Consider the following 24485-nt stretch of genomic DNA (forward strand, 5'->3'; position numbering starts at 1 on the left):
GATGGGGGTACATAAACATTCAGTTCATAACAAATCTCTTCAGAATAAGTTGCAGACATCAAAATCCTTCTTATTCTCCAGCTACATACTTAAGAGATAAAGAACATTCTTATATACTTATAGTGAAATTATTAAATTCTGGAAATTTCATGTTGATACAATATTATTTAATATACAAATCCACACTCGTACTTTTGACAGTTGTCTCAAAACTGTTCTTCATAACTTTTTTCAATCCATGTTAGTTTTTAAAATACTTTAAAGATAGAGAAATATGTTAAGATAGCAGATACATTTTAAAAACCAGTTTGCCTTCAGATAGACTATCCACTTTTTAAAAAAATCAGTCTTACCTTTGCTGTAGCCCCATCTGTGTACACTGAAAAGAATGTACCACAGGAACTGCAGGCATTTCTAAATTTGGAGTTTCAAGAGTGTGCCACAAAGGCAGCAACAGTGAGCCCATCCCCATGGTGACTGTATTGGAGACAATATCATCCAGTGTTTTCAATTTAATATCTGTTGAACTGAATACTTTAATTCAGTAGAGATCGACTGTATGGTGAAATCATACATTCTGTCTGAATAAGCAGTATTTTCTTCCTACTCTACTCTCCCTCCCCTTTGGAACTAAAGGAAGAGGAGTTTACAACAGATGAAACAAGGGACAGTGAAACCAAGAATCCTCATGAACCGTCATCTAGTGCATCGTCAAAAGGTACATTTTCTGATGCTGACTGGGATAATGGCATTGATGATGCTTATATTTTGGAGGCCACAGAAGATGCTGAATTGGCAGAAGCTGCAGAGAACAGTCTTCTCGGTTATAATGCAATTGATGAAATTCCTGATGAACTAATTATAGAAGTATTACAAGAGTAGCTAATTATGGACACTTACATAACTAGGCTGTAATCTGCTTGAAAACATTTAATAACAAACTAGTAACTTATAAAGCCTGTTGTATCAGCTAAGTTTTATTACTTTGCTTCCAAATCTTATTTATTGAAGTAAACCAGTTTTATTGAAAATTAGCTCCAGTGTGCTTAAATTCAGTATAAGTCTCCTTATTTGATTAACCAAAGTTATTAGTCTTCGTTCATATCAGCTTAATTTTGCATGTTTATTTTTACAGTAAAACTTTTGTATGTCTAGGGCTAGGTGTCAACATTTTAAAACATTTTGAAACTCATCACTTGACATTAACCAGAAAAATTAACTATGGCCTCTAAAACTACTATATCTAGCCATTTAATTTTAATGACAAAGTAATATTAAATTCTGGTGACAAGACCATACAACCAGCCTGAACAATTAGACAAGTTTACTTTTTTAAAATGTACCTGGGAATGTTGCTATAACATAACAAAAGAAATATTCAATTCAAATTAATAGTAATAAAGTTTGGGTTTTTTTTTCCCCATCTCCTTTATGGAAAAATACATACAGTTTCAGAAGGTAACAGGCAGTAGCATGAGACAATCTTTATATGTGCACACTTTAGTAGACTGGTCTCATTTCTGGTCAAGGAGCTTCTCTAATTGATAGTTGATATTTTGCAGATGGTTTTCAGCTCCCAAAAGGGGTCTTGCTTTGAATAGCAGAGCTGGAAGGCTGGATGAATCATACTGTTGAGGGAAAAATATTCAGAATAACAAATACCGAAAACTTTTAGAACCCTATCCATTTTACATAGCTCAATGTTATGACCAAATGCCAATTTTTTTTTTTTTTTTTTTTTTGCGGTACGCGGGCCTCTCACTGCTGCGACCTCTTCCGTTGCGGAGCACAGGCTCCGGACGCGCAGGCTCAGCGGCCATGGCTCACGGGCCAAGCCACTCCGCGGCACGTGGGGATCTTCCCGGACCGGGGCACGAACCCGTGTCCCCTGCATCGGCAGGCAGACTCTCAACCACTGCGCCACCAGGGAGGCCCCCAAATACCAATATTAATAGAGGTTTCTCTGATCACTTTTCCTCTCATTTTTTTGATAAAATTGGTTTTAATTCATTGCCTTAGGACAATTTGATAAGTAAGGTTGCAAGGGAACTGCTCTGCAAAGCTTGAGCTAATCATCCTGGGAGATAAATTGGCTCAAAGAACTGTGGCATCTGAATTATTTAAAACAAAATCATCCCTGGGACAGGGTATGACCTGGTTTGGGCAAGTCAGCTAGAGCTCTGTGGGGTCGGCTTGATCTCATGCTATTTTAAACACAGGAAACCATATGGAAGATTTACTTTTACTATAAGAACTGATGGAACGAGAACAGCAGGTCCCTAAAATTCATCATCTGGAAAAATTACTTACTGGGAAGATCAGTAAAGTGTCTTAAAAGTTGCCAATCCAAACTGTCCTTAATGATTAAAGACAAAATTAAATACAAACCCAATGTAAAATAGAAAACAAAGCTCAACTCATGATTTTGAAATAATTAACAAAGCCAAATATCATGGTGCAATTTGTATCTAAGGGTGAGTGACTAAAATCACCCGACAGCTGTATCATACTTATGATAGTTTGTTGCTTATATTTTCAAGGTGATTTTCTTGGAAGTGAAATTAAGCAGAAAAGCTGTCAGACTGACTACCACCCAATAATAATGGAATTTTTTCTAGAATATCACTTAACCTTATTACTAGGCAATTCAGTTTTAACAAGTATTTGAGAGCCTAATGTGTTCAAGCTACCATGGGGCACCTCCTCTCAGGGAGGGTGGGCAAGGGGAAGAACTAACATTTGGTGCTAGATTCTTAGTTTAGGAGAAGAGGTAAGACAATATACCCCAGTATCTACACTCTGAAAGCATAACGCACAGCTGCTACAACGGAAGTCCAGAACGCCTGAAGGCTTGCACAGAACAAGATGTTAGTAAGATGTATTCCAAACAAGGCAGTCACTAAGTTTCAGTTCTCATCCAAGTTACGATGTTCAAATTCAACCAATGTCATTGTTAATTTCTTCTACTAACCAAAATCCCCAACTCCAAATAAGCTTTAGACCAGTTGGGTACTGTCAAAAAAAATTAAAAACATTCTATTTCCAGATCTCTAATATCCTGAATATAAACAAATCTTTATTCTCCTGAACCTAACTTTTAGATCAGTATCAAAACTTTGAAGTTGAATTTGGAAGTGAAGAATAAGATGTATGTATACATTATATTTGTATATCATAATTTTATATAAAATATACAAATTTCTCCTATAATTTAAATATTTCTATTAATCTGAGTTGGTTATCATAACAGTAGCAAAGTCTGCAGCAAAAATCAGAACCAACTACAAAGTTTACTAAAACTGAACCAAGCAAGAAACAGGAAATATGAACAGACCAATTACTAGTTACCGAAATTGAATCAGTAATTTAAAATCCCCCAACAACCAAAAGTCCAGGACCAGATGGCTTCACAGGTGAATTTTACCAAACATTTAGAGATGAGTTAAACTATCTGCAGAGGAAGGAATACTTCCGAACTCATCATTCTGTGAGGCCACCATCACCCTGATACCAAAACCAAAGATATCTCAAAAAAGTACACGCCAGTATCACTGATGAACACAGATGCAAAAATCCTCAATAAAATCTAGCAAACCAAATCCAACAATACATTATTCAAAGAATCACACACCATGATCAAGTGGGACTCATTTCACAGATATAAGGATTTTTCACACACCATGATCAAGTGGGACTCATTTCAGGGATATAAGGATTTTTCACACACCATGATCAAGTGGGACTCATTTCACAGATATAAGGATTTTTCAATATCTACAAATTAATGTGATATACCTCACTAACAAACTGAAGAATAAAAATAGTATCACCTCAGTAGATGCAAAAGAGCTTTTGATAAAATTCAACATCCATTTATGATAAAAACTCTCCAGAAAGTGGACATAGAGGGAACTTCCCTCAACATAATAGAGGCCATATATGACAAACCCAAATCTAATGCCATACTCAATGGTGAAAAGCTGAAAGCATTCCCTCTAAGATCAAGAACAAGACAAGGATGCCCACTCTTGCCACTTCTATTCAGAAGTCCTAGTTACAGCAATCAGAGAAGAAAAAAGAAAAGGAATCCAAACTGGAACAGAAGTAAAACTGTCACTGTTTGCAAATGACATACTATACATAGAAAATCCTAAAGATGCTACCAGGAAACTACTAGAGCTCATCAATGAATTTGGTAAAGTTGCAGGATACAAAATTAATATACAGAAATCTGCTGCATTTCTATACACTATGAAATATAAAGAGAAATTAAGGAAAAAATCCCATTTATCATCACATCAAGAAGAATAAAATACCTAGGAATAAACTTACCTAAGGAGACAAAAGACCTGTACTCTGAAAATTAAGATGCTGATAAAAGAAACTGAAGAGGACACAGATGGAAAGATATACCCGGTTCTATACCGGATACTATAAAACTCTTTATTAGTGTAGTATTTATAGAGGAGAATGTAGGCAGAACACTCTTTGACATAAATTGCAGTGACATCTTTTTGAATCCACCTCCTAGAGTAATGAAAATTTTAAAAATAAACAAATGCGATGTAATTAAACTGAAAAGGTTTTGCACAACAAAGGAAATCATGAACAAAACGAAAAGACAACCCACAGAATGGGAGAAAATATTTGCAAACAAAGCAACCAACAAGGTATTAATTTCCAAAATATACAAATAGCTCATGCAGCTCAATATCAAAAAAAAAACCCAATCAAAAAATGGGCAGAAGATCTAAATAGACATTTCTCCAAAGAAGACATACAGATATGGTCAAAAAGCACATGCAAAGATACTCAACATTGCTAATTATAGAAATGCAAATTAAAACTACAATGAGGTGTCCCCTCACACCGGTCAGAATGCATCATCAAATTGTCTACAAACAACAAATGCTGCAGAGAGTGTGGACAAAAGGGAACCTTCCTACATGTTTGGTGGGAATGTAAATTGGTACAGCCACTATGGAGAACAGTACGGAGGTTCCTTCAAAAACTAAAAATAGAACTACCAAGTTATCCAGCAATTTCACTCCTGGGCATGTATCTGAAGAAAACCATAGGGCTTCCCTGGTGGCACAGTGGTTAAGAATCGCCTGCCAATGCAGAGGACACAGGTTCAAGCCCTGATCTGGGAAGATCCCACATGCTGCAGAGCAACTAAGCCCGTGTGCCACAACTACTGAGCCTGCGTGCCACAACTACTGAAGCCCGCACGCCTAGAGCCCGTGCTCTGCAACAAGAGAAGCCACAGCAATGAGAAGCCCGCTCACCACAACTAGAGAAAGCCCGCGTGCAGCAGTGAAGACCCAGTGCAGCCAAAAATTAATTAATTTTTAAAAAACACCATAATTTGAAAAGATACCCCAGTGTTCACTGCAGCACTATTTACAATAGCCAAGACATGGAAGCAACCTAAATGTCCATCCACAGATGAATGGATAAAGATGTGGTATATATATATACAAAGGAATATTACTCAGCCATAAAAAAGAATGAAATAATGCCATTTGCAGCAATGTGGATGGACCCAGAGATTATCATACTAAGCGAAGTAAGTCAGACAGAGAAAGACAAATGTCATATAAATATATCACTTACATGTGGAATCTAGAAAAGTTATACAAATGAACTTATTAACAAAACAGACTCACAGACTTCAAAAACAAACACGGTACGAAAGGGGAAAGATGCGGTGGGAAGGGATAAATTAGGAGTTTGGGATTAACATATACATACTACTATATATAAAATAAACAACAAGGACCTACTTATATAGCACAGGGAACTATATTCAATATTTTGTAATAACACATAATAGAAAACAATATGAAAAAGATTCTTATATACATATATGTATATAACTGAATCACTTTGCTGTACACCTGAATCATTGTAAATCAACTATACTTCAATAAAAAAAATCTACATTTTTCCCTACTACATGCCTTTTTAATATTTCTCAACTTCTAAAATTACACCTACCATTTATAATGGGATAATGGCTAGTTTTTCAGATACAAAAGATACTAAAGTATGGGGTGAACAAAGAACAAGAGGTTGGTCTTTATAACATGTATGAGTGGTCTTATGTTGACGACAATTCCAGTAATAAAGCATAGCTGTTCACTTAAGATTTGTACGCAGAGGATACACTTCCCTTAAAGAAATTCAGTTCTCTGAAGCTTAAGTATAACATCTTAGTAAAATCAATGTTTCTGGATTTTTCTTTACTCCTCTGGCCTTAATTAATTAGCTAAAGAAGTGGTGATAACAAATTTTCACCAATTTATAGTGATGCTTTTTGGGTAGACACCAACACCCACGCTGCCTCTCCATAGCTCTTGTACTGTAGCATGTAAATGCCCTGTATCTTCTGAAGCATAGTGAAAAGTGAAAACTGAAGTTACCGTTTCCTTTACATTTGGTTCTTCCTCTTGAATATCTGAATAATCTTGATGAAGCTGTTTTAAATTAGACAAGAAATATGCTGCATTCCTAAGGGAAGCTTTTCTCTCCTTAAGTTCATCATACTTTATTTGTAGTTGTTTCAGCTCTGGTTCTAACCTAAAACAAACAAAAAATTTTCCCGAAAATAAATGACATAAAGTGTAACAACAGCCTAATAAGGTAGATGAGATGGAGTATGTCAGGGTGCTGAGTGAAGCTTTTTAAGCAGGGAAGGTGGCCTAGGTGGTCCGAGGTATCTTTGGCTCTGAAATTACAAACGTGAACAACTCTGGACTCAACACACAGAAAAGACTCTGAGTGCTCAGCATTGAAGCCCACAGACGAGTATGCCTGTTATGTCCTAAAATTCATCGAGTCATTTTTAAAGTCTTGGGAACTACTGAATTAAAACATATACTTGGGTAAAGATTTTAGCGCCCCAGGCGGAAGTAGACAGGCATTGCAGTTTAACAGTAAAAGTATGGACAAAAAGCCTTCCCTCTGCCCCTTCCTCTTGCTGAAATTTTGTCCATTTCCAAGGTCTAATAAAACCAGTGGAAAAACTCTCTCAGTGCCTGGATGAAATGTGTGACCTTGGGCAACCTGCTTTCTCTCTCTCAGTAGATTATTAGTTTCTTAACCTATAAAATAAAAAGGTATAACTTGGATTTTGTGGACCAATTTATAAAAGGATGGGGAGAGGCTACCATCTTTTATTCTCACAAATGAAGATATAAAAAAAATATGCTCTGATACCACTTTACAAAAGAAAAGTCCTCATAACAGTTCCGTACACTGAACAAGTGCTGCATTCTGGAAAACTCACTGTGCCATCTGGGTTGTGGGCAGGAGTGCTTGATTTGGAGCCAGTCGGCAGACACCAGACCGTGGCTCCCTCACTTCCTAGGCGGGTGGCTGAGGGTCAGTTACTGCTTTGTGCCTTAGGTCTTTCACATGTAAAGTTACAATAATGACATACATTTTTCTCTGCGCCTTTTCAAAATACTATACTTCTCAACTTTTAAAATTCTATTTAGAAAAGGAACAGTAGATCTCAAAGACAGATGAGTCTTCTGTAGTTGTCTTATATGGCCAAATAACCTACCTCACAGGGTTACAGCGATGAGTTAGTATGTAAAGCATTTAAAGGACAGTGCCCAACACACACAGCTAACACCTTAAAAAGCTTCCTCCTCTCATTATCTTTCTTATTTTGGCCTGGGCCAATGAAAGCTTTAGCATGGGCCAGCAGCACCTGTCCATACACTAGATTTGGAAACCAAAGGCCTAGACAACCAATTTTTCCCACTTCTAAACTTCTGTGGCCATCTCATCTTTAAAACTTAGTACTTAATTATAGGTTGTCTTTTCTGATAAGACCACTTTTTCAAGCTATTTTAAACTCCTTAAGAGCAGAGAGCATATCTGATATGCTTATTCTTCTACTGCTTTACTACCAACCCTCCAGCTCACACAGCAGCCCTGTCTGTATGGAAGACCACCAAAAAATACTAGTTGGTTGACCAGCTGATAGATTGTGCTCCAGTCTTCCTAATCAGACTATGGAGACAGCCCTGGTGGAAACTGTCCTGGCCCAACACTTGGGAATGGACTCACACGAGTGCCATGCCAAGCTATACCTTTCAACAAGATTGACAAAAACTGTTAACACTTAATACAAAACTTACTGTATCCCAGTCTCCGTGAGGCACTTTCTGTATATTTATTCATTTAAACCTCACAACACCCTGTGAGGTATAGTTATCATTGTGCTCACCTACAAATGAGGGAACTGAGGCATTGAGAGGTTAAGTAACCTGCCCAAGGTTGCACAGCCAGTAAGTGGCAGAGCCTAGATTCAAAGCCAGGCAGTCTGGTTCTAGATAGAGTCTGTGCATGCACTAACTCTCTAATTCAGCTGCCTCGGGCCAGAACTGAGAGCTCTCATGGGGGGACGGGCCACTGCTGAACCCCCCTCTGCTCACAGCTTCTCCACTTGGCAGCAAAGCCTGCCTTCACTGAGCTTCCAAGCTCAGAGAAGCCTGGGGTTTAAACGCAGCACAACAGCAAGTTTTACAACAAAGCCTCGCATGACATACCGTGATTAAATCCTTCTTGTAGGTTCTCAAAGAGGATTTTGATATTATCTTACCGAAGCAGTTCATCCTGGACTTCAATCAAACGTTGCCTTTTCTTTTCGATATCTGAGATCATCTAAGTAACACAACAGTTAAATTAATTTTGTAAATATTGAGCACTGTCTTGTACACTGTATTGGAAATATAGTGGGAAACAAGACAAACCCCATTCTTACCATCATGGAACTTTGGTCTAATAGGGAAGCTAGATATTACAACTTGTGATACATGCTGTGAAGGGAAAGAACAGGGGTATCCACTTGAGGACAACTTTAAAGAGGAACTGGGGTCAGATCTTTACCACCCTGTGAGCTATAAAGGAAGCAGTCTCCATTTTATCTAGGACACTAGAAAAATATTGAAGCAGGGGAGTGTCATGACACAGTTTGTATTTTAAAAAGGACATTTCAATATAATACGCTGTATTATCTCAACTATCACTTTTAGTGACTACCTCATATTCCACTGCTGGACATTCAGACTACTCCTGCTTGCTTATAAGAAATGCAGAATTGACCAACAGGAGACTAAAACTGAAAAACAACAAAGGCTTATAATCACCAGAAGGAAAACGTATACATTTCAAATCCATTTCTGTTATAAGTGTAGAGGGGGAGCTGTGCTTCTACACGTAGGTTCATGCAAGTTTGGAGCTAGAACATCGGATGTCAAGTGGTCCAACTACAAACAGATGGGCAAGGAGGGCCTCGTGTTTCCTTGCAAACCTAGTGGCACACAGTGCATTGAAGGGGCAGAACCAGGACAAGAATGGAGGTCTCCTAACCCTTAACCCAGGATTCTTCCCAGGCTGCCCTTTTATCTGAGACATAAGACAAATCTTTAGTCTAAAAGGTTTTTGACATACACAGCAGTGATAAATATACATTATGTAATACTTATCCACATAAGTGGCCATTTTGGGCTTGAGAGCCATTCAGCTTGCAGGATACTTATCTGATCAATCGAAGAAAAGCCTGACTAAAAAGATAAAAGATCTTATACAAACTCTCAAGGTCGTAAAACCCAGAGTCAGGTCTTTACTTAACTCTACATACGTGCACGTTCTACAGGACTGTGTTTCTAATCACATAAGTGAGTTACCTTAGTGTTCTTCCTTTTCAGAGTTTTCAACATCTGGACTTCTTTAAGCTACACAAAACAAAAAATAAATATTCGCCTGCATTTTCCACAGTTAACTGTGTATCAGTTTACAATATAACCACATCTAGTTTAAAAACAGCATGTGAAATGTGTATAGTTCTAATGAGTTCTTTACCACATTGCCAGCAAATGCAAGCTTTTCTAAGATAACAGTATGCTGCTCAGGATTAGTAAAAAATATCTAGACCAACAAATTTGTCAATGAACTTACCATTTTGATGAGTTCTTCTTTCAAATTAGAATGAAATTTGTTGATGGCTTCCTTACAAATTCTAGAGTCTGTTTTTTGTCTATAGCAGAATAAAGGAAGTTAAACTTAGGTTTACGTAAAGGATTTTGAAAGGTGTGTTGCATTTGTTTAGCACACCCATAGACACACACACAGTTTGGTATGTGCCCTTTTGAATATCTAAGATGGCATGGTCAGCTTGCAGCCCTTTCTCAGATTTAAAAAAATACTGGAAACATCTCAACAAACAAAAAGAACAGGAAATATTTCCCCCGAACCCTCATGTATGTAGTCAGCACTCCCTGACACCGGCCACATCCACAGGTGACACTAAGCCATGTAGAAAGCAATGTTTACAGCCAATCCCTCTCTTTTTCTGCTGCCTGATCCAGTGACCAGCAGACTTTAGCCCCTTCCTTCCTCCCTCCCTGCTATAACTGGAGAAATAATTGTATAACACATCTGGACTAACCAATGAGTAAGTAGCCAGAAGCCAGCCATTCAGTTCTGCAAAAACTATAAAGCTGACCCAAAACTGGCTCAGGTCCCTGTCATCAGGGACAAAAGAGCCCAGTCTCCCGTCTGGCTCACTCTGGCTGGACACAGACCCACAGTGACTGTGCAGGAGCAGTGCACACACTGCCAGGGCGGCAGCCAGCCCTACTCTGCCTCGGCACAGTGTGCCACTATGAACTGTACTGTGCTTTTAATCAAAAATAAATCTCGTGTGACAGTTTATCTTATAGTTATTTTTTTCTTGGGGCAAATCCATGAGGAAAAGTCACCCAGCATAAGAGGACTAAACCCATGGCCTAATTCTTCAGAAGCGAAGCATAACATTAGAGAAGGCCTACACATCTGAATACAGATTTTTGAAGTTTTCATAAAAAAAAAATGGAGTATTTCTAGTGATATCAGAAGACGGTGGAATAGGAAACCCCACAGGGAAACCAACTTAACAACTACCTACAGCCCGAAAAGCCTTTATGAAAACTCCAGAAACCAGTTGAGAAGTTGCAGTACCCTGGCAAGTTCAAAGTCAAGAACCCACGTTGAAACAGGTAAGAGAAGCCATTTCACATCAACTGTGATAGCCCTTCTCCCAGAATTAAAGTCTCTAAGTATTATAAACATGATGGGTTTTGGGGTGGGGTAAGGGTGAGAAGACTAAGACATGAGAGCTTGCCAAAATTCTAACCTTATTGGTGGGGAGTTGTAAATTCTATTTTTTTAAAAAAAAAAGTTATACAGGATTTTAAAACATCAAAAAGTAAAAATTTTTTTAAGTAAAAACAGTGGATCAGTACATTCTTCTAAATATATGGATAATTAAAATAAATGTAAATGGGCTAAAGTCAACAGGTGGAATTCAAAGATGGACACTTTGGATTTTAAAAAGATTTTATAAGAAATAATAAAGTTTAAGGTGAGACAAAGGTTGGAAATAAAAGTTAAAAGAATATAAAATCTGGCAAATATTAGCAAAAGAAATCTATGACATATTAGTATCAGATAAAATAGATTTTAAGACAAAAAGCATTTTTAGGAATGGAAGCGGTCACTACATAAGGATAAAATGTTTAATCTAAAAGAGCATTTTTAAGGCTTCCCTGGTGGCGCAGTGGTTAAGAATCCACCTGCCAATGCAGGGGACACGGGTTTGAGCCCTGGTCCAGGAAGATCCCACATGCCACGGAGCAACTAAGCCCGTGCACCACAACTACTGAGCCTGTGCTCTATAGCCCGCGAGCCACAACTACTGAGCCCATGTGCCACAACTACTGAAGCCCGCGTGCCTAGAGCCCACGCACCGCAACGAAGAGTAGCCCCCACCTGCTGCAACCAGAGGAAGCCCACATGCAGCAACAAAGACCCAATACAGCCAAAAATAAAATAATAAAATAATAAATAAAAGAGCAATTTTAAACATGATATCTTAATAAAATAATCTCTCTATATAAATAGCATAAATTGATAGAAGTACCAGGAAAAACTGAGTAATACTGATTCTACATAGATACAATAATTAGAGATTCTACATAGAACCACTAATTACAGCTTTCCCACAGATTATGTGCCAGGCCATAAAGGAAGCCTCAATATTTCAAAAATAGGTATCACCAGAGTCCATGAAATTTGACTGTAACTATTTAAGATGGAAGGTTAATACAAAAATATAAATTAAAAAGTCACATATTTGGACATACAAAAACGTACTACTTAATAATTCACAGGCTTAAAGAAAAAAATCATAATGGAAGTTTAAAAATATGCAAAACAGTGATAATGAAAATTCTACATACCAGAAGCTGTGGAGTGAGTAGAAGTGCTATTTCCAGGGAAATTTATTAGGTACATATATCACAATATCAAAAGACTTACTTATACTCTAGGAGGATGTTCTCAAATGCAGACAAAACGACATCTAACTCCATGATGTCACTGGTTTTCTTTTCTTTTAAACACCAAATAGGTACACAGTCGGAAGTATCTACAACATTAGGATAAGTCAATTTAATATACTAATTATCAACAGTTTAGCTCTAGGTCCAGGGTTCTAAAAGCCTACAATGAAAGTAGTTCCACCAAATTGCTAAAAATAGCGAGAACTTCTGAAGAAGCAGATGGGAGGAGACATGCTCACTTCTTCCTCTCCCGGTCAGTCTCACAAACCCCCGTCTGTACCTCACCCTCTAACTGCCGTCTGCTTGATTCTCCCATTTCTGCTGAAGCAGCCTAAAGCACTGCTGCCTTTTAATTACCTTGCTGCGTCTTTACTTAACAGTCTGCTCTTATCTAACACTACTGGTGATTGAGATCTTTGTTAACTGTATTTTCATAGTTTTAATCTACCCGATAGGCCACTTCTAGGACACATAAAGGTTACTGAGTGTATTGATTCAGATAGCTGTAGGAATATAATAAGAGATTAACTAAACTATGGTACATTTGTGAACAAAATATTATACATTCATTAAAATGGTATTGTAGACTATTTAATGACAAGGACTTGAGCCCACTTAGTGTGAGAAAAGCTCAGTAAAAGAATTGAAGAGTAAAGACCAAAACACATGGTAGTTATTTTGTGGTGATGGAATTATAGGCGATTTTATCTTCCTTTCCATACCTTTGAAATTTTCTAAAATATTTTTATAATAAGAAAAATATAAAGCTTATCTTTTAAAAGAACTGAAGAGAGAAAATGCTTTATTTTCCTCCCATTTTTCAATAAACTGTGTCAATAAAAAATGATGTAAAATAACAGGGATGAATCTCAAAGTTATGCTGAGTGAGAGAAGCCTTCTATAAAAGAGTACATACTATGTTGTATGAAGAGTATATACTGTGTTATGAAAAATTAAAATAGATTAATGAATAGGCGCTAAAGCAAGTATAATAAATTTTGACAGTAAAATCTAGGTAGTGGGTTTATGAATATATATTGTAAAATTCTTTGTCCTTTGTTGTATGTTGAAAGTTTTCATGATGTTGGGAAAATCAGTTACTCCAAAGTCACATATTTTTAACTTTTTAAAGTAACAATTTTATATACTTAAATTTACTACTTTATCAAATTAAGAAATATATTTTTAAAAAATTCTTGAATGATTGACTATGTATAAAACACTATTATATACCCAAGTCTGTGGCTTCACTTCTTGGTTTCTTCCTTTTGCCACGAAACATCTTCTTTTTCTGAGTTTTCTTAAAAAAACAAAAAAAACCACAGCAAAGATTTTTATTTAAGAGGAGTTTCTCTTAAAACCAGAATTAAGACAGTATTATCAGACATTGTCAGTATTTTAGCTACAATTCTCATTTTGTTCTAAGTTAATAGTTAATTATATAAATTATCTAAATTAATATAAGGAAATCCTGAAAAAAATTAAACCACCTCAAGATAAAAAGTAATTAAAACTTTCAGTGGGTGCCTTGGAGGAAACTGAACTTTTATTATTTAAGATAATAATGTGTGGAATCAGCTCAGTTTCTACTCCAAGCTAAGAGGAAGTAACAGCTTCTGAACTAGCCCTCTTGCCATAAACAGCCATAAAGTGGGGAGAGGTGTGGCACCTTCATTCAGGCATTGGACAACAGGCAAAACAAGCCTGAGAGACTCAGAAGGTGGACTCTGGCTGCCGGCCTTCCCGCACGCCTGGGGACAGCTGAGACAGCAGCACAGCAGGCCCAGTCCCAGCAGAGAGTGGTAACCCTCATCCGCAGGAGGCAGAGACCTGCAGTAAGCTGCTCAGGGAGAAGGGCACAGGTCTGGGTGCGGGTCCCCGACAGCCCCTGACCGCCTACTCCACATGCGCGTGAGGCTACAGAGAGTATACTGGGACGTGGCTATCGTGGGATTAAGAACATAACAGGTAGTAACAAACAAGAAATTCTGGGGGAGATCAGATGGAGAAAATGCAGAGACCTCATTAACAACTAGTTAACAACTAGTTAACAGCTGTCTATCCAGCTGAGCTTGGGGAAAGACCACAACTTAGGGGTAAGAACGGTACCCTAGATCATGCAATATCAAACAGGGTGAAACTGTTCCCAAGGGGGAAAACTGTTCCCAAGGCCAGAAACTCTCAGATAGTACAATGGTTTGTGACCCTCCGAAGTACCTAGTATATACACAGATACACAGTATATTTATGATATTAAAATTTAACTGCGGGGGATGGTTAGGAAAAATGTCTAAAAAGGCTTCTTAGGGAGGACAACAATGGAAGAGCGTTGAGAAGCACTGCTCTAGAGTAAGGCCTACCCTAGACTCACCCTAACAAAGCCTAAAACCAATCTCTGGCCAGGTTCACCAGGGAGACAGACGGGAGGTGTGGTAAGCAAGATCCCCAATGACTTGGACAAGTCCCTCCCCTTGAGTGTGGGTGGCTCCTGTGACTATGATGGGATGGTCACTCCCTCGATTAGGTTACGTTTCATAAAAGGCCACTGCAGCAGACTGGAAAGATTCTCTGGCTAGCTCTGAAGATGTCAGCTGCCATGTTGTGAGAGGGCCACGTGACCAGGACCTAAGGGCAGAGAGTGACCCTGCTTTAACCAGAGAGAAAACAAGAACCTCAGGCCTACAACGGCAAGGATCAGAATTCTACCAATAGCTGCATGATCTTAGATGGGGACCCTGGGCCTCAGGTGAGATTTCAGTCCTGGCTGGCACCTTGACTCCAGCCTCTGAGACCCCGAGCAGGGAATCCAGCTAAGGTGAGCCTGGACTTCTGACCTATAGAAACTGTGAGGTATAAATGTATGTTGTTTGAAGTCACAAAATTTGTGGTATTTTGTTATGCAGCTACTGAGAACTATTACAGAGGTTGAGTCCCACTGAGTTAGAGAGGCTTGGAAGACACCTTAGGCTTTCCACAGATTGGCCCTAATGAAGGATAAACCACACTACAGCAGTTCAAGATGATCAGCCAATAGTTAAGATACCTATTAGAATGAAAGTCAGCATTCAGAAGAAGACACAACTCAAAACCTCAACAACCTACCAACAATGTGCAATACACAAAAAGTGTCAGATTAAAAATGTTACACAAAAGATGTAACCTATAGTCCAGACAGAAAAAGTACTCAAAAGAAGCTGACCCTGAGACAGCCCAGATACAGTCATCCCTCAATATCCAAGGAAGATGGTTCCCGGATCCCCCATGGGGATCCGCTGATGTTCAAAGTCTCTTTTCTAAAATGGTGTAGTATTTGCATGTAACCTATATACATCCTCCTGTAAACTTTACATCATCTCTAGATCGCTTATAATACCTAATATGATGGAAATACTATGAAAAGAGTTGCTGGTGCCTGGCAAATCCAACTTTTGCTTTTCTGGAACTTTATGGAATTTTTTGTCAAATATTTCCAATCAGCAGTTGGTTGAATCTATGGATGTGGAACCTGCAGATACAGAGGACTGACTCTACCTGACTTAGAAAACAAAGACCTTAAAGCAGCTGTTATAAATATGTCCAAAGAAGGAAATGATGGTCTTAATGATTATGCAGATAGGGAATCTCAGCCAAGAAGTAGAAACTATGGGGAAAAAAAAAAAAGGAAATTCTGGAAATTCTAGAACCCAAAAGCATGCTACTGAAAAGGGAAAGTCACTGGGTGATGTTTTATTTCCTGTGGCTGCTATAATAAACGACCACAGCTTCGTGGCTTAAAACAACAGAAATTTCTTCTCCCACAATTCTGGAGTTCAGAAGCCTGAAATCCATTTCAATGGGCCAAAATGACGGTGCTGGCATATTATGACATATTAAAAGCTTGATTAAAAGATATTATATATTGATATGTGACGAATCTTAAAATAGGGGCTTCCTTGGTGGTGCAGCGGTTGAGGGTCCGCCTGCCAGTGCAGGGGACACAGATTTGAGCCCTGGTCTGGGAGGGTCCCACGTGCCGCGGAGCAGCTGAGCCCGTGCACCACGACTGCTGGGCCTGCACTCTGGAGCCCACGAGCCACAACTGCTGGGCCTGCGCTCCATAACTATTGAGGCCCGCGTGCCTGGAGCCTGTGCTCTGCAACGGGAGAGGCCGCCACAGTGAGAAGCCCGAGTACTGCAATGAAGAGTAGCCCCCGCTCACCACAACTGGAGAAAGCCCGCGCGCAGCAACGAAGACCCAATGCAGCCAGTAAATAAATAAATAAAATTAAAAAAAAAAGAATCTTAAAGTAGAATACATATGACCCAGAAATCTTATCATAGCAATTTCTTCTAAGGAAGTGATCAAGGATGTGCATGAAGATTTAGCTAGAAAAGAAAATCATCAAAGCACTTACATTTTAAAAATTACAATTGCTTATTAGTAAGAGATTAAACTATGGCACGTTCATGAATGAAATGTCATGCATTTATTAAAATGGTATGTAGAATACTTAATGACAAGGATATGGTTCCACTTAGGGTGAGAAAAGCTCAATAAAGAATTGAAGAGTATAGACCAAAAAATGTGGTGGTTATTTTATATTTGGGGTGATGGAATTATAGGTGATTTTATCTGCCCGTCCATACCTTCCAAATTTTCTAAAATAAACTTATTTTTATAATAAGAAAAGTGTAAAACTTATCTTTTAAAAGAAGTGAAGGAAAAAGAGAAAATGCTTTGTTTTCCTCCTAGACATTTTCTATCAACTTTTTTTCTTTCCAAGGGGATAGCAGACACTCTCCTACCAGTTGACTTTCTGTTTCCAGGGTCTCTTTTTCAACAGAGGGCTTGGCACCAAGGGGTCCCACCTTTTTAAGCGTGACCGATTCAGCTGGTTTCTCTGAAGGTTCTGAAGATGCTGTAGCTGAAACAGCTTCACGTTGTGTACTTAAGTTCTCTGCTGGTTTAACTTTTCTTCTTATATCACTTTCTTCAGTGCTTTCAGATTCATCACTAATGGGCTTGAGTTTTCTTCTTGGCTATGTCAAGAAAACAGCATTACTGTTTTGAAAGTACAGATGCTTATCATTCCTATTGTATTAGATAACCATAAAGTCCACATTTCTTATCTCTAAACTTCAAGACTGAACGCAATAGGAAGATGGCAACATGATGAGCGGATAGGACGAGAAACCTTGACTAAAGGGCTCCAAGCAGACGCTCCCAACAAATCACTCTGCCTTTGTAAACCACCATCTAAACACATTACACGAACACTATGAAAACTGACAAGGTACACAGAGATTTGAGATCTCTGTAATGAAAAACACTTCAGATATAAAAATATTTCATTTTTATTAAAAAATCTTCTAAAACATTATATACTCTTTATGAAAAATGTTGCTACAGAACATTTTCTCTATTTGCATCCAACTTAACTGGATATGAAATATCTTACAATTTAAGATAGGAGAACACGCCTACATACCTTTTTTGCACTAATTTTTACAGACTCATTTTCACTTGCTTCAACGTCAGAAGTGTCCGAACTGTACCAAAGAACAAACCATCAATATCTTGCACACATTTCATTTTTATTGACATATGTCTTCTAAATGCTGCTCCTCCAACACAAAAACAAGCTCGATTTATAAGGAGATTTCCCACCTGTCACGGGTGGGCCTGCCACCTTCCCAGATTTACTGGTCATCTCCCACACCTTCCCACACCCAGGCCACATCAGTTTAGTGCTGGCAGGCAAGTAAGTGTCCCGTAACTGCAGTACCTCATGGTCCTGTCTGAGAACCGCTCTTTTCTCCCCGTCACCACTCCCAGGTGTACGGGCCATCATCTGTACTAATCCACAGACACTAGGCCCATGCTCAGGGGATAGAAAAGGGAATACCTTCTTTCATCCTTTGAAAAGGAAAAAATAACCCTAAACTTCTGGTGAGAGTTCATTTTTTTCATTCAATTCAACAAACATTTATTTAACACCAACCTCAAAATGCAAGTACAAGGAATAAAATTACTTGAAAAATGAGGAGCCTTCCTTTAATGGGTTCACTGACTAGTAGGAAGGCCAAAGACAGTGAGTGCAGAGGAGATGTGGAGAAATGGCTGGGGAATCAGGAAACACATCACGGTTATGAGACTTGAGATGACTTTTGAGAACACTTTTCCAGGCCAAGAAACAAAGGGAAGGGGATTTAAGGAAGAAGGAAAAGTAAACATAAAAGCACAGGGGTGTAAAACAGCCCGGCCCGTTCGACGTACGGGAAGCAGAGTACAGAGCGAGTGTCTTGCTAAAGAGAAGCTAACACTATGGAAGAAGCCCAAGGCCAGGGCTGGGGAGGCTCCGAGGCGGCCAGAAGCGTCCTGCTCAGACTTGCCTGTGCTCGGCTGCTGCGCCAGGGCGACCCTCGCGTGGCAGCCACTGCTGCCCGGCCTTCCCTTCAGAGCTGCCCACCACCTGGGGTCGGCCAGAGCTGTGAGAGCTGCGCTGCAGTCTGGGGCCATCTCTGCTCAATCCGGATTCTTCCACCTGTAACTTTCCCTGATGTTGCTAATAAATCTCGTCAATTCTCACTCTGCCTCAGGGTCTACTTACCCGAGGAGCCAGACAGACACAGGGGGCCCCCATACCACGCCTACAGGTTGGGGGTGAGGGAGCTAAGGCCCCCATGCTAGACACACGCACTGGAAGCGGGGGCGGGTGGTGGTGGTGGTGGTCGCACAGACGAAGGGACCAGCAGCAGGTGCCTGAGCCGTGGCCACAGGGAGGCGGAGGGTGTACGGAGAGAAGAAAAGCAGATTCTCAGGGAGTCACAGGCCAGAACAAAGGAGGCCGGTCAGAGAACAGAAGGTACCGGGAACGGTTCCCAGACAGCTCTGTGGGGTGACTGGGTGACAGCAGGACCATCAAGCTAGAGAACACCAAAGGAGCTTGTTGACACCAGACGAGGGAGGAACGATGGAGCTTGGTTTTGGCTTTGTTGAGCCCGAGGTGCCTATAGGCATCTAGGGAAACGTGGCCAAGGTGCAGGACAGCTGGGGCCTCGGGAGAGGCTGGGCAAGAGGGAGACCTGGGGTCAGCAGCTTATGGGTTGTTAAAGCCACGAGAGGAAGACGGGGGAGGGTGGAGAGGAGAGGGTGAGAGCAGACTCGCGGACACAGAAAGAGGAGAGGAGATCTGGGAACAAAGAACCCGACAGCCCTGAACAGGCCCGGGGGCCTGGCTGCTGATGCCGCGTGAATCCTGGGGAACGCTGCCGTGTGCTCCCTCTCTCCCCACCCGCGCCCCTCCCCGTGTATCCCTTCTGCCCGGACTTCCTTCTGTATTCATATATAAGCCCGGTCTAACCTACCCAAATAAAGTTTTTTGTCTGGACGTATCACACCACCAAAACCAAGATTACCAAGGACATCCACACTGTTAAACCGACCCATGTGTTCAGCCTTTCCCCGACTGGCGTTTGGTCCTCCTGAGGACACACACTTACTCACCACCTGCCCCGCCTCTCCTGAGCACAAACCCTCTCCTGGCTTCCTCCTTCCCCCTCTGGCCACTGGTCCTCTCTCTGCTTTGCAAGCTCCTTCTCCACCTGGACAGATGCCAGGCTTTCTTGCAGGGTGGTCCCAGGTCCCCGCCTCCTCTCGGCCCACTGTCTCTCCCTGGGAGCGCTCACCCGTGCCTACACCTCCTGTACCAAACCACTTCAGTCTGAACTCCAGCTCAGCCCCTCCTGGGAACACCAGACCCAAGTACACAGCAGTCTCTCTAACATCTCCACACCAAGTTCATGACCGCCTCACGATGACAGGAGTACTCAATCTCCTAGGTAGCCCTGTCCTACTCAATGGCACAATCTCAATCCACTTACACGACAGAAAGCCAGGAGTTGTCCATGACAAATAGGATTAATTTCACCCATGTTCAGATGAAGTCACAGAAGTCAAGAAGAAAAGACCAACACTAGGAAAATGGAAAAAGGATATAAAGAGTGTGAAGAAATTCAAGGACCTGTGAAACATATAAGAGATGCTATTTAACTCAGTCATGAGAAAAACTAGAACTAGACTGAGACAGCATATCACACTGGCAAAACTCCAAGTCTGATACCACGCTGGTGGGAACGTGGCAGTAACTATGAAAACTGCTAACATATTTCATTTGACTGAGGATTTCCCTTATGAACACATCCCACAGAAATATAGGCACATATGTGAAAAATACAGGCACGTGTGTGAAACGGCATATGTGCCAGGTTACTGACTACAGCACTGCTGGTGACAGCAGAAGACTGGAAACAACCCAACTGCCTGTCGATCCAGGACTGGGGAAACAAACTATGCAAGATCCAAACTGTGGAAAACCTGCGACTGTGAACAGAAGAACGAGGAAGCTCCATATGCACTGATACGGAAAGATTTCCAAGATACAGAGAGCGGAAAAAGCCAGGTAGCAAGGTATCCTGCCTTTTCGAAAAAGGTTAAAACTCTGTATTCTTACTTTGATGTGCACAAAGAAACTGTGAAAAGACATATAAGAAATTAATAGTGGAGGAGAAGGAAGAAGTGGATGCAGGAGCTGGGTGATGGTGGAGAGGACGTAAAGACTATTATTAACCTTTTAATATTTTTAAACCATGTGAATGTGTCACCTATTCAAAAATTCTTCTTGAAAAATTACATTCACCACCATTTAAAATGAACTGTGCGGTTTTCCAAATATTTGGCTTTTGTTACCAATTTCCAAAAACAGCTCATAGAAAAACTGGAGTCTCCGAAATAACCAAGTACCATAAGGTTTCCCCAGTGCAGAGAACCTCAGAAAGATGTCCTCATCTAGATTTCTGCCCAAGTGGGATATTTGTTTTAAAAATACAGTTTTGTTACTTTCAAAATATAGTAACTAGAACTGACCTATTACCTAACAGAGGTCCTTAAGTGAAGGATTTGCTCTAACTAATAATTTTTAGTTAGTACTGCAGCTACTGAAGACTTCTTCATTGTATGTGCTCTCGAGTTGCCTCTGGTGTCATTTTTACAGATTTTCCTGACTCAGGCCTCCACATAAATCTGAAAACTCAAATCAATGCAGCTTAGGGACCATGCAGCTGAAATTTACAACAGACTGCGTTTCCTTTGGGATTATCAGCTTCTCTTCCCTATTCCCACCCTGAACTAGAAAACATATCTTTTGTGACAATTGAGCATATTTGTAAATTAAAGGGACCTCTCAAAATCATCTAAAATTCTACGCTCCTGAAACCTTTCCCCTCCTTCTTTGTTTTACCTCAAAGCTAAACCACCTTCACTGGTATGTTTTCTAGGATAATCAGGTGTCAGTTACAGTTATTATAAGTAATGTCAATTACTGAAAAACTGCCTTTTCACGTCCCAGTCTTCTCGAGGGAAAACATAAGTTGGCTCAAAAGATCTTTAAACAGTTTTGGTTTTATAAGCTTCTATCTTAAAGAACGCCTCAGAAATCCCATTAACCATGAGTAAACAGTTGCTTGAGATCCACCCGTACCTTCTTTTTGCTTCTTTTCCTTGAGGAGTTGAGGGGAGAGATGACCCGCAGTGCTTGGAGAATTCTTCCTCATCAGCATATATAGCAGTGCTGTGTAAAGGAGGGTCTACAAAAGATTTTTTTAAAAAGGGCATTCAGAAGTCTGGCTGTCTGAGCAGTATTCAAGTTTGTTCCTTCACACTGGAGTATAAAGCAACCTGTGTTTAAATGGCTAACAAAATCAAAACCAATTACACATGCTACTTATGATCTCACACCTCAACAAGAAAAAATGTAAACCACTTCACCAATAAATACATGGATAGTTAAGCTATAACCTTACTGTCCTTATATATTATATGGAAACTTTTAAATGAGCTAAAAGATAAACAGGAGGTCTGACATTCTTTCCTCACCTGATGGAGCATCACACATCTACCTGGGAGACACAGCATGAACCATAAACTCAGGTCTGGAGTGCTTGCCCCACTCCTGCAACTCCATTACCCCACCGAGTGCCTGGCGCAGGGTGGGCACTCGACATCTGTGGACGACTAGCCCTTTGGGGAGGGACACCAGTCCTTCCGCACTTCCCCTCCTCTCTCCTTTACTCTAGAGCCTTGAGCTAAGCGTAAAAAGTTAACTGGAATGGGGACTTGCCTGGTGGCACAGTGGTTAAGAATCCGCCTGCTGATGCAGGGGACACGGGTTCGAGCCCTGGTCCTGGAAGATCCCACATGCCGTGGAGCAACTAAGCCCGTGCGCCACAACCACTGAGCCTGCACTCCAGAGCCCACGAGCCACAACTACTGAGCCCACGAGCCACAACTACTGAAGCCCGCGCACCTAGAGCCCGTGTTCCGCAACAAGAGAAGCCACCGCAGTGAGAAGCCCGTGCACCGCAACGAGAAGCCCGTGCACCGCAACAAAGAGTAGCCCCAACTAGAGAAAGTCTGTGCAGCAACAAAGACCCAACACAGCCAAAACTAAAAAAAAAAAAAAAAATAAGTTAACTGGAATGAAGATAAAGGAGATAATGGAGAAACGGAGATAAAGGAGAGGAGACCACATGGCCTTGGTGGGAGGATGCTCCTACCTGCTGAGGAAGAGGGGGGTCACAGGAGAGGCCTCGGCAGCCTGGCCTGGGCTTGTGGCGGGGGAAGGAGGAGGCCACCAGAGTGGAGTGAATGGCTGCAGGGGCGCCTGGTAACGGCCAAGCACCCATCTCTTCACTCTCAGGCTTTAGCGTGCTGCACACATTTAAACGTTCTCAGATTTAAACGTTTCAGCTGCTTATATAATGAACATAACAACTGCACAATTTTAAAGTTAGTAATATACTTTGTATTGGCCTCAACTAGGCAAAGGGCTTTATTTACTTTACTACTGGGAATTACAAGGGAAAAAAAGAAAACCAGACCAATTTTTAATCTCCATATGTAACCAGTCACACAAGCTGTACTCCTACTACTCAACAATAAAAAGTTAAATAACCTGATTTAAACCCAAGTAAAGGATGTGAACAGACACTTCTTCGAAGAAGATACAGGCGTACCTCGTTTTACTGCACTTTGCTTTATTGCGCTTTGCAGACGCTGTGTTTTTTACAAATTGAAGGCTTGTGGCAACCCTGCATTGTCAGATGATGATTAGCAATAAAGTACTTTTTAATTAAGGAATGTATATTGTTTTTTTACACATAATGCTATTGCACACTTAATAGATTACAGTGTAGTGTAAACATAACTTTTACACGCACTGGAAACCAAAGAATTCGTGACTCACTGTATTGCAATATTTGCTTTATTGCAGTGGTCTGGAACCGAACCCGCAGTATCTCCCAAGGTGTGCCTGCATACAAATGGCCAATAAGCGCACTGAAAAGATGCTCAACGTTAGTCATTAGGGGAATCCAACTCAAGACCACACTGAGATACTACCGCACATCCATGTGAATAGGTATTATTGAAAAAAACAGAGAGGGCTTCCCTGGTGGCGCAGTGGTTGAGAGTCCGCCTGCCGATGCAGGGCACACGGGTTCGTGGCCCGGTCCGGGAAGATCCCACATGCCGCGGAGCGGCTGGGCCCGTGAGCCATGGCCGCTGAGCCTGCGCGTCCGGAGCCTGTGCTCCGCAACGGGAGAGGCTACAACAGTGAGAGGCCCGAGTACCGCAAAAAAAAAAAAAAAAAAAAAAAAAAGGAACTTCTGACACATGCTACAACATGGATGAACTTTAAAGACATAATGCTACATGAGAAAAAGGATACAAAAGTACAAATACTGTATGATTCCTCTCACACGAGTGGTCAAATTCATAGAAACAGAAAGCTAGAAGAGGGAGAGGGGAGCGAGGTGCCGTCGGCTATTGGGCAGAGAGTTTCATTCAGGGGAAGGAAAGGACAAAGTCCTGAGGACGGATGGGGTGATGGCTGCACGACGACATACACACTTAACGCCACAGAACCAGACACCAAAATGATTAAAATGGTTAATTTTGTTGTGTATATTTTACCACACAAACACAATGAGATACCATTTCATACCCATTAGGATGGCTAGAATCAAAAAGTCAGATAATAACAAGATTTG

The 24485-nt window shown here is 40.6% G+C and overlaps 2 protein-coding genes across 7 annotated transcripts in view; one reads left to right on the forward strand and one right to left on the reverse strand.

The window, feature by feature from the left end:
- PRIMPOL (primase and DNA directed polymerase) overlaps positions 1-1034 on the forward strand; it is a 40358-nt gene extending 39324 nt beyond the window's left edge. For all 5 annotated transcript variants that reach the window (XM_027122615.1, XM_027122614.1, XM_027122617.1 and 2 more), the window contains one exon: positions 637-1034. In XM_027122615.1, the coding sequence (XP_026978416.1) occupies positions 637-882 (246 nt within the window). In that variant the 3' untranslated portion in view covers positions 883-1034. The remainder of the gene's footprint in view (positions 1-636) is intronic.
- Positions 1035-1418: 384 nt separating this feature from the next.
- CENPU (centromere protein U) overlaps positions 1419-24485 on the reverse strand; it is a 30217-nt gene continuing 7150 nt past the window's right edge. The window contains exons 4-13 of one of the 2 annotated variants that reach the window (XM_027122619.1): positions 21917-22022; positions 17867-17927; positions 17184-17417; positions 13632-13698; positions 12376-12484; positions 9976-10054; positions 9705-9752; positions 8618-8679; positions 6426-6582; positions 1419-1628 (exon numbers count right to left, since the gene is read on the reverse strand). In XM_027122619.1, the coding sequence (XP_026978420.1) occupies positions 1515-1628; positions 6426-6582; positions 8618-8679; positions 9705-9752; positions 9976-10054; positions 12376-12484; positions 13632-13698; positions 17184-17417; positions 17867-17927; positions 21917-22022 (1037 nt within the window). In that variant the 3' untranslated portion in view covers positions 1419-1514. The remainder of the gene's footprint in view (positions 1629-6425; positions 6583-8617; positions 8680-9704; positions 9753-9975; positions 10055-12375; positions 12485-13631; positions 13699-17183; positions 17418-17866; positions 17928-21916; positions 22023-24485) is intronic. The other variant, XM_027122620.1, reaches the window with a different exon arrangement.

The sequence above is a fragment of the Aethalodelphis obliquidens genome, unplaced genomic scaffold (assembly GCF_003676395.1).
Source record: "Aethalodelphis obliquidens isolate GAN/ISIS:26980383/991018 unplaced genomic scaffold, ASM367639v1 scaffold25, whole genome shotgun sequence".
NCBI lineage: Eukaryota > Metazoa > Chordata > Mammalia > Artiodactyla > Delphinidae > Aethalodelphis > Aethalodelphis obliquidens.